The sequence below is a fragment of the Trachurus trachurus genome (genome assembly GCF_905171665.1).
Source record: "Trachurus trachurus genome assembly, chromosome: 4".
NCBI lineage: Eukaryota > Metazoa > Chordata > Actinopteri > Carangiformes > Carangidae > Trachurus > Trachurus trachurus.
Genome location: NC_139898.1, coordinates 32,542,804 through 32,553,794, shown reverse-complemented (window position 1 = coordinate 32,553,794; position 10,991 = coordinate 32,542,804). Strand labels below are relative to the sequence as shown.

The following is a 10,991-nucleotide window of genomic DNA, read 5'->3' as shown; positions in this document are numbered from 1 at the left end:
AGAAGAGGAGGAGGAAGAGGAGCAATAGGAAGGAGAAATAAGAGTAGGAAGAGGAAGGAGGAAGAAGAGGAAGAGGAAAAAGGAGAAGAGGAAGAAGAGGAGGAATAGGAGAAAGAAAAGGAGGAAGAGGAAGAAGGAGAAGAGGAGGAAGAGGAGAGAGAAAAGGAGGAGGAGGAAGAGTAGGAAGAGGAAGGAGGAAGAAGAGGAGGAATAGGAAAGAGGAGAAAGAAAAGGAGAAGAGGTGGAAGAGGAGAGAGAAGAGGAGGAGGAAGGAGAGTAGGAAGAAGAGGAATAGGAAGGAGGAGAAGAAGGAAGAGGAAGAAGTAGGGGAAAGGAGGAGGAAGAAGGAAGAGGAATAGGAAGAAGGAGAAGTGGAGGAAGAGGAGAGAGAAAAGGAGGAGGAGGAAGAAGAGTAGGAAGAGGAAGGAGGAATAGGAAAGAGGAGAAAGAAAATGAGAAGAGGTGGAAGAGGAGAGAGAAGAGGAGGAGGAAGAAGAGTAGGAATAGGAAGGAGGAGAAGAAGGAAGAGGAAGAAGTAGGGGAAAGGAGGAGGAATAGGAAGAAGGAGAAGAGGAGAAAGAAAAGGAGGAGGAGAAGATGAGAAGAGGAGGAGGAGATGAGGAAGAGGAAGAGGAGGTCAAAGAAACAAACATGGACGAAGCTGCTGAAAGAATCAAATTCATTTTATTGGTGAAAAATTAAAAACCAGTGAAAAGAGACTTTATTAACACAAACATCAGAGACACAACCTGTAAAATATATAAACACACGCACACACACACACACACACACACACACACACACACACACACACACACACACACACACACACACACACACACACACACACACACACACACACACACACACACACACACACACACACACACACACACACACACACACACACACACACACACACACACACACACACAACACACACACACACACACACACACACACACACACACACAATAACACATAAACAGCTGTAACAGGAAAAGTAAAGTGACAAACTTCCATTAAAAACACATTTTAAGTTCAGTTCAGAACAGTTTGGGAAGCTGTCTGAGGCGGCTCAGGTCCAGGATGTTTCCTACGGACGCTTCCACCTGGCGGCTGCTCGCTGCCCTCGGTAAAGATGGCCGCCGCCTGCTGGGACAGTTCTCCTTGGTGCTGGCGGCCATGTTGGCGGCCATGTTGGATTTGGCGTTTCCCGCCAACAGCTGCATCTTGGGCCGCAGATCTCTGATCAGCTGACTCTGTGGGAGGAGGAGCTTCGTGTTCGTCGTTTCGGCCAACGCCTCCTGGACCGTGACATCACGCTGCTCGTCTTCGTCCTCCTCTTCCTCCTCGATCAGCCCGTACCTGAATTGAATTTGAATTTGAATTTTTATTTTTATTTTTGCACAAAGTTAAAAGAATACAACATAAAACATGGTTTCTGTATCACCATTTGTGGAGTAAAACTGTGGAATAATATGAGTAACTGAAATCAAAAACATTTCGAGTGTAATCATGTTTAAAAAGAGACATAAAGAAATGATTCTCCAGAGGTATATTGAATAACTCACACAAGGTGTTTGCTTACTTACTATTTGGATTAAAATGTGTAATGTGTAGAATGTTTCATTAGAACATGTAGTTAAAATTATAGGGGTAGGATTAGATAAGTTTATACTTCTTCCTACTCCTTTTCGCTCATGTAAACTGCGTTGCTTATGAGATGTTACTTTTTTTGTGCAGGGTCCGACGTTAAGGTTTTTTCGTACTTGCCCTGTCGGGCAAGTACTTTTCAAATCTACTTGCCCCATCTAAATTCTTACTTGCCCTGCCTAGGTTTTTTTTTCTGGTTGTGTGGTGCATACTTTCGCTCATGACTTATATCTTACTAAAATCCTTCCTGTTGACTATATACACAACACTTCTTTCTTCAGAAAGCAGTATTTATTATTATCTATAATTTCATTTAAATGGCAACCATTGCAGACATGTAAAATTAACTGCTATTTCACATTATTTGACCAGTAGCAGTTACACCCTCCATGCCCTATCTGAACAGGTGAGCCACCTGTTTAATGCCCGATCACAGTTGAAATCTTGAACTGAAGGGCCTTTTAATGGCTAAAAACATTAACCTGGACAACATTTTAACAGAAAGCTGGCTCCTCCAATCAGATTTTATTTTTTTCATTGCATTCACATGCTGCAGTGGACAATTTAGCTTCAGTATTAATGCAGTATCTAAAAAATATATATATATTAGAAAAAACCAATTTAAAAAATAATTTTTTATATGAAAATGTTCATGTCCATCTATATGCTCTCAATACTTGGTTGGGGCCATTTGACTTGAACTACTGGAAATAGCCTAGACTTTTCCATGTTACTCTAGTTTATTGAGTTGCCCCTGTAAAAGGATGTGGGACATTGAAACAACAGTGACAAGCAAACAGCCAATCATGTGTGTCAAACTCAATTTAGTTCAGGGGTAACAAACAGCACAATTTGATCTCAAGTAGGCCTAACCAGTAAAACAATAGCATGATAGCCTATACATATATTTTAAAATTTTTATTTTTCCTCTGTTTTAGTACATTATTAAGATGTTTACAGTTAATGAACTATCCTTTTACAAAACATATTATGAACCACCTGAAATTTCTTGATAAAAATATGTGCAATTTAAGATTTTCACACTTGCTGAGGGCCGGATTGGACCCACTGCCGGGCCGGTTTTGGCCCGCGGGCCGCATGTTTCACACCCCTGGTTGTAGCGCCGTCTCCACGTGTGTTTATTGACAACAGGATTATAACCTAAAAAGGACACGTTAGCTCGTCGGTATGGTAACGGTAACAGGTGACTGTTGCTGTGTGCGTCTGCCCCGAGTCTCAAACAGCGGCGGCGTTAATGAAGCAGCGTCAGGCCGCTCACCGTCAGTGAAATGTTCGGTGAAATCGCCGATTAAATACGGCCAGCCGCGAGCGACGTACAGCCTATCTCACCTGGTAGAGCACCCGCTGCAGCGACCCAGCTCGATCCCACCTGACAGTGCCTTTGCTCCGCGTCAACCCCCCCTCTCACTCGCTCCCTCTCCCCCCGTCTCTCTCCAGCTGTCCTTTCAAAATAAATGCATAAAAAGTCCGAAAATAAAAAATAATAAAATCTGTGTCGGTGCTTGCCCGACCGGGCAAGTCCGCGCAGGTTCTACCTGCCCGCCGGTAATTTTTACTTGCCCCGGGCAATCGGGCAACCGTTATTGTCGAACCCTGTTGTGTATACATTTTTGCTGTTCACTTATTTCCTTATTATATTATTATTTTATCTTATTTATTTTATTTTTTTACATCGTCGTTTACATGATCGAAATAAAGATATCAATCAATCAATTAGTGCTGCACGATTTGATAAAAATGTGCGATTGTGATTATGGTGGAAAATATTGCGATTTGCGATTGCGATTGCGATATTGTAAGTTAATGCTGTGAGGAGTCTATTTGCTTGATTATCAAGCACAGCACAGGAAATAACCATATTTTAGGAGTGTATTTCTCAAATAATAAGTGTTTCCTCACAGTATCTTTGTATTAAATAAAAATAGGTAACTTTTTGTGCAGTTTCATAGTCTACTGCAATGCCATCATTTATTACAATGCCTTTCTCCCCCCCCTCCCTCCTCTCACAGCACACAGGTACACAGGTAACACAGAGACAGACAGACAGACACACACACACACACAGACACGCACGCGCGCGCGCACACACACACACACACACACACAACGGAGGAGACGAGAGGAGAATGCAAATGAGTGTGGCTGTTACCGTAAAATAAAAAAAAAATAAAAAATAAAAAAGACAGTTAAAAGAAAACCAAACACCGGAGCTTTCTGGTCGTTCGCCCCAACAGGCATATACCTCCTCATTTTTTAAACGCACTGCACATGTTGCGGAGGAAAACACAGGCTGTTTTCGAAACCGCATACTACCGTACTGCCTACTACATACTGCGTTATATGTACTGTATACTGCATACTGAATGTGGGATTCAGTATACTACTTCAGCAGACCGACGCCGTTATCATCGCAGTATGCAGTATACGAGTTTCCCAGAATGCATTTCACGGCAACCGGCAGCAGCAGCTGTAAAACAGGCTAAAAGCTGTTTTATTTCTCGCTCTAGCGCTGTTATTATGTAACTTTTTAAAGTTTTAATATATTTTCATGCGAGAAAGTAACTGTTAAGACCCCAAATATACGGCCAGTTTATCCAAATGACGGCTGTTTAAAAGTTTGCTCCGATGTTTTTCGGAGAAGTGAAGCTCCGCAGCGACTGGGACATCACAGAGGCAGCAGCCCGGCTCCTGACGTGCTCGGCCGGCCAGCACTACGACGTCATTCCGGAGGAGAAAACGGTCGCTAATTAACTTACCCGCAGGTTTTTAAAGGTTTACCACCGGCTGGTTAAATTATTTTCAGGAGATAAATGTTGGTCTCATTGATGAAATCTCAATTGTGGCAGTAGCATTAGTTTGTTTGAATGTAAAGTGAAGCTTCCTGTGTGTAAGTTAAGCAGCGCTGCCTCGGGGCTCTGGAGCCTGACGTTACGTACAGAAACCACCACATTTACAAAAAATAAATAAATATTTTACAATGAACCGATCAGTCTGCATGAAGTTTTATTTTATTAAACTATAGTTACGGTACACGGCTACACTACCGTCTTTGGTTACGCTCTGGTTACGTTAGGACGTCAGGGGAGCATTGCATTGTGGGATACAGTAGGCGATGTAGACTGGTCAGATGCATACTGGAGATATTTTCCGAATCAGTACGACATCCGGGAACTTTTCACATACTGCAGATTTTGCTTTTGTTCGCATACTGCATACTACATACTACATTTTGGCCAAATCAGTACGTACTAGCAGTATAGTATGCGGTTTCGAATACAGCCACAGTTCGCTCCGTGACGCTAAAGCTCCACACCTGCCGTAATCACGGGGAGACGGTCCTGCAGCACATGGAGCGCTGTCTGCCAGCTGGGTAGTCACGTGATCAGACCTGCTGGTCACATGACTACTGACGGAGTCTGCTATGCTGCACACATTAGCGGCTCTGCTCCACACACTACAGGAGTTAAAGTCCCGTTTACAGGCTCACGCGGTCGCACATTTATGTACTTTAAATCGCCAATCGCACTCTTTCGTGCGATTACGTAATCGCACGGCGTGACATCGCGATTGCGATTGGATTAATCGTGCAGCACTAGAATCAATGGTAGGTAACAATAAGAGAGGCAAAAAGCCACAAGGGGCTTATTTTTAAGCCTCCACCTTATATTACAGTTTAATGTGAAAAAACACAAAATAACATGAAAAAATGTATTAAAAAACAGTTTAGGAGAGCACTAAAGTCTCTCCTGTTAACCAGTCAATACTTTCCACATGGTCTGCCTATCTAAACTGGGATTATTCTATATTTCTTATCATGTGTTTATCAAGCTTTTTGTACTGCATTGTACAATGTTAAATCATGTTAAACCATGTTTGTATTTATTATGTACGAACGACTTTTGTACCTCACAAATGTGTCTATGCTCATTAGCTTAGAACTGTAGTCGGACAATGCCACCCTACAAGCCCCTGGAGGGTTTTCTGGCATTTCCCCTTCACATTGTTTTGGATTTTATATGTTATATCTTTTTTAACTTTGATATGAAGCAGATGAAATGTGCGACTCTGATCGAGTAGCAACGCATACCTCCGCATGTACTTCCTGGTGGCCAGAGACATGTTGCTAGGCGACAGCAGGGAGTCGCCGGTAGAGGAGGAGGAGGAGGAGGTGGTGGTGGCGGTGGGTAAGGGGGCGTGGCCTCCCAGAGACAACCTGCTGAGCTGAGCGTCGCTGAGGTAACGCAGAGCGATGGCGTTGGCCTCGAGGCTCAGGTCCACGCTGCCGCCGGGGAACAGAGCGCTGACGGTCGGATCAGAGGACACGCTCAGTCTGGACACGACGGCCGCAGGGTTGATGCTCGCCAGCGTGCTGGATGACGACAAACACACACACAGACACACAGAAACATGTTGAGTAAAGACTCCGGAGCTACAGGAAGTGACCTCAGACCCCTGTACTGCTCCGTCATTGGTCGTCATCATATACGACCTCTGATGGGAATAACGGCGTTGTAAATGAACGGCGCTACTTTCTACGGTCAGAATGAACTTCACTATTCAACGGAATTCAAATTATTTTTTAAAATGAGAACATTCGAAGGTTGAAACTGTCGTTGATCAGAACGGATCACAGATCAACTGTGATCCGTTGCTCCATGACTTCTAATATTTCGATTTCCCTTCTTTTAGTTGTCTTTGTCTTTTGTTGTTGGTAAAACTTAGTGTGTTCTAGAAAATTCTACAAAAAAAGTGATAAAATTTCTCAAAAAAACATTAAAAAAAGAAGGTAAAAATTTTTTTTTTAAGTTTTTTAAAAAATTAGAAAAAAGTGGTTACATTTCTCAAATTTTTTTTTTTTTAATTTAAGAAAAAAGTCTTAAAATTGAAAAAAAAATCGTGAATCTTTGGGAAAATTGCTAAATTAATTTTTAAAAAGTGGTAACATTTCTCAAAAAAAAAAAAAGTTTGCGAAATTGTTTGAAAAAAGTGTTAACATTGGCAACAGAAAGAAAAAGCAAAAAAAAATTCTAGAAAATTAAAAAAATTTAGAATTTTTTTTAGAAAAAAATTGTAAAATTTCTCAAAAAAGAAAAAGAAAAAAAACATAACAAATTTGAGACAAAAAAAAAGGTGAAATTTCTCCCCAAATTTTTTAGAAGTGGTTAAATTTCTCGAAAAAAGTTTTCTTTTATTTACGTAGTCGTAAAATAAAAAAGAAAGGAAAAGAAGAAATCCTAGGAAAACGTGATAAAATTTAATGAAAAAGTTTGGGACCCCCTTGAACTCTCTCAAGGCCCCCTGGGGGTCCCCGGACCACACTTTGGGAACCACTGATCTATATAATCGCGATGTTCTTAAGTGCAACAAGTGCAGCAAGTTTATTTATTTAGAAGATGTTCCTTTAGTGCAATTTAAATTAACACTTAAAGGGATAGTTCAACATTTTGTCAAATTGGCCCATTGCCGTAATCCCTATAGTCATAGCAGTAGGTTGGTTACCTTTAATTGTCGGTGCAAGCTGTTTTTAGAACGGTGGAGCAGAGCCGTGAGCTGCTCAGAGCTACGCTACGCTAATGGCCTCATCAGTGGTGTCTATGCACATAAGTGATGATGACTGGCTTTGATTGGTAGAATAAAAACTCATCAGAGATGGGAAGGGATTTTCAAATATTCAAATAGTCATTCAATGAAAAAAAAAATCGAATAGTTTATGATATAAAAACAAAATGTAAACGTGTCCTTTAGACTTTAGACTCCTCAGACTCACCTGGCGCTCTCCACAGTCCTGATGCGGCTCCTGTCAGACTCTGTCAGGTCGTTGTCCACGTCGACGCCGAGCTGCTGCAGCTGGCGGAGCGTAGCGCTGATCACCGGGTCTCCTCCTCCTCCTGCTGCTGGACTCAGCTGCTGCTGCTGCTGCTTCCTCCTGGATGAAGAGGAGGAGGAGGAGGAGGAGGACGAGGAGGAGAAAGAGGAGGCGACACTGGTCTGGTGGCGGTCAGGAACCACAGACAAGCTCCTCCTCCTCCTGCTGCTGCTGAAGGACTCGTCCACTTCCTGTGTGATGTCGTCGTCCTGCAGGCGGCTGGTGAGCTGAGTCTGAGGGAGAGAGAGAGACAGGACCGGGGAGTTCACATTAGGCCTGCACGATATCAGGAGAATGTCAAAATCAATCAATCAAATAAACTTTATTTGTCCTGGGAGGGAAATTCGTCTTGGGCATAATGCAGCTGCTTTGTACTTGTAAAACATACATACACAATACATACATTGCAGTAGCAACACTGGCACACATATCCAAGAGAGAAAAGAGAAAAAAAAGGAGAAAGTGCGGGGAGTGCAATAAATAGTTTAAAATACTCATAAAAACAAGTTCAAATAAGAAAAACATACTACTAAAAAAACTAAAAGAGAACAAGGGATGTTAATTAGAGCCAGCAGGTGAACAGGCAAACCGGATGTAATAGATATGATTGGCTGATTGATGGGATGTCCGATGTGCAATGACACTGTTCAGTATTGCGATGACGATATGACTTGCGATAAATAATAAAACATTTAGGTGTGCTGCATATTTGGTCTGACGAAGAGCTACACTGCTCGAAACGTACGTCACTACAATAAATTGACACCGAGTCCTGCAGAGCTGCGAGTGCTCTTGCTTTTTCTATTTTGCTCATTGTTTGCACTCTGCACCTGCCCTCACTGGTGTGATGTGCGTGTCCACTCTGTTTTTGGTGTGCTGCATATTAACCATACAGTTCCTGTGTCTCTCTGAAAACAACCTCAACACGCTGTAGTAAACACTGTAGTGGTGGTGCTGTAACGCTGCCACACAAATACACCACAAACGGAGAAGAAGGGTGGAAAACTTGCGATGCTGTGAACAAACTCCGAACATTATAAGCCGACTAAACACAAGTTGTGCAAGTACAAATATGCTGATCGATGCTGCGTGGATGTGTTTCAGGCGCGGTATGTGAGAAACCTGACAGAAGTCCGCCATTGTTGTTGTTGTTACTAGGGCTGCCCCCAAATAGTTGACCAAGCACTGGTTGACCAAAAAAAAATCACTGTGCGTTCACACCAAAAGCCGACCAAGATTTCATTGGTCGATTGGTCACAGGAAAAAAAAAACATAAACATTTGGAGCCGTGTCTTGTAATGCATTTCTCAACCCGACCGCGGGCAAAAAGAGGAAAAAGAAAGCCAGTAGCAACACTGGTTTTGAGACAGGTAACTGTTAACATTAATCAACGTTTATAAACTGTGTGATGTGTGAGTGTGAGTCCGACCGCGGGGGGATGAATGCAACGTACTAATCGCATTTCAGGCAACCTTACGCGATGTGTTTATCGTGCATGTTGACACCGCGATGACGATGGAAATACGATTTATCGGGCAGCCCTAGTTCACATCCCAGAATCCTCAGCGTGCAGGAGGAGGAGGAGGAGGAGGAGGAGGAGGAGGAGGAGGAGTTACCATGAGGTTGGTGTAGAAGCTCTGCTGCTCCTCCACTGGTCTGTACATGCTCACGCTCTCCCCGAGGACCGGGCTCTGCAGACGGCTCAGGCTGCAGGAAGAGGAGCAGGTAAAAGTTTTGTCATGGTAGCAAAAACCGTCTGTGTAGGAAACTAGATCGAAGGCACAGCGGAAAGTGAAAAGAAAAATCACAAGTATCTGGGCGTATTTTGGATTGGACACTTGTCCTGTGTCTGCAGAGCAGCAGGAAGAAAAGTTTTCTGTTTTGCTTCAAGACAATTAGGTAGCAGTTTTTTTTCTTAAATCAAACGTTTAAGTGTTAATTTAAACTTGCACTGAAAGAATGTTTCCTAAATAAATAAAATTTGTTGCACTTAGGAACATCGCAATTATATAGAGCAGTGGTTCTCAAAGTGTGGGGTAAACTTTTTTTATTTTACGACTTTTTTCTTAATCTTTTTAAAAGCTTCTTTCTAATATTTTAATGTTTTTTTTTGAGAAATGTTATCACTTTTTTCTTAAAAATTTTTTAAAAGCTTTTTTCGAGAACTGTAACCACTTTTTTTCTAATTTTTTAAAAACATTTTGGGGAGAAATTTTTTTTTAGAAAAAAAATAATCTTTTTTTTCCAATTTTTGAGAAATTTTACCATTTTCTTTTTAACTTAAACTTTAACTTAAACTTTTAAAAAAATTCACGCCAGTGGCCCTAATTCGAACATACATTGACTATTCAGTCTCAGAGAATAATTTGTGGGGGGGTCCGTGGTCAGATTTGTGTCAGTTTAGGGTCCTTGATGTAAAAAAGTTTCAGAACCACTGAGTTAAATAATAACTGTGATAATTTGGTCACTAAACCAGATGTCAAATTTTCCGTATCGTTACATCTCAACACTGAACGGACTCACCTGTGCGGACCGGAGGGGGGGGAGCAGGACGCCACCTGGTGTGTGACATCACCATCCTCGGCCCCGCCCACAGGCCGGGTGACGGACAGGTCATGTGACGAAGAGCGTCTGAAGGAGGAGGAGGAGGAGGAGGAGGGGGAGGAAGGGGGAGGAGCCTGTTCCTCCTGGTGAGGGAGGGGCCAGAACAGACTGGCGCCTGGGAGAGAAGGTGAGAGGTTAAAAACATGAACACACACACGCGAACACACCTGACAAACACACACACACACACACATCTAAAACACACACACCTGTGCCCACGGCGATGTTGGCCGTGCTCGGTGGCTTCTGATTGGACGACTGAATCTTCCCCTGAGCCTCCAGGAGCATCTGAACCTGGTACCACAGGTAGAAAAACAACAGAGTTACACATGTACAGAACAAACTGCCTTTATTCATTTATTCATATATATATATATATATATATATATATATATATATATATATATATATATATATATATATATATATTTATTTCAGTTATTCATTATTTGTGTTGTCGTGTTTGTCATCACCGTTATTATCAAGATACAGTTGGCAGGAGAAGTCATGGATAAAGGAAGGTGACCATGGGGCAGACAAACTTACTTAACATTAAAGCTGTTATTGTCTATTTTTATCTCCTGCTGTATATTTATCTGTTTTATTTATTCTATTTTTATTTTTCTAGTTATCATTATTACAGGGATGCAAACGGGTCAGGACCAAAAAAGAGAGGAATTTCCCGGGGGGGGGGGGGGGGGGGGTGCTCACCATTAACAAATAAGTACATTACAATATCACAGAAAAGTCAATTTCCAGTAGTTCAACCCCAACCAAGTATTGAGTGCATATAGATGGACATAGTTTTCAGAAGGCCAACATTTCTATATTAAAAATGCTTAAA

General features: G+C 42.0%; 1 protein-coding gene across 1 annotated transcript in view; it reads right to left on the bottom strand.

Moving 5' to 3' along the window:
• Nucleotides 1–1,046: 1,046 nt before the first annotated feature.
• Nucleotides 1,047–10,991, bottom strand: part of stil (STIL centriolar assembly protein) — a gene marked incomplete at both ends in the record, with an annotated part of 32,300 nt that continues 22,355 nt past the window's right edge. Inside the window, 6 exons of the mRNA XM_083970942.1 lie at nucleotides 1,047–1,368; nucleotides 5,765–6,046; nucleotides 7,445–7,776; nucleotides 9,160–9,250; nucleotides 10,067–10,262; nucleotides 10,357–10,441. Of these exons, the coding sequence (XP_083827068.1) occupies nucleotides 1,047–1,368; nucleotides 5,765–6,046; nucleotides 7,445–7,776; nucleotides 9,160–9,250; nucleotides 10,067–10,262; nucleotides 10,357–10,441 (1,308 nt within the window). The remainder of the gene's footprint in view (nucleotides 1,369–5,764; nucleotides 6,047–7,444; nucleotides 7,777–9,159; nucleotides 9,251–10,066; nucleotides 10,263–10,356; nucleotides 10,442–10,991) is intronic.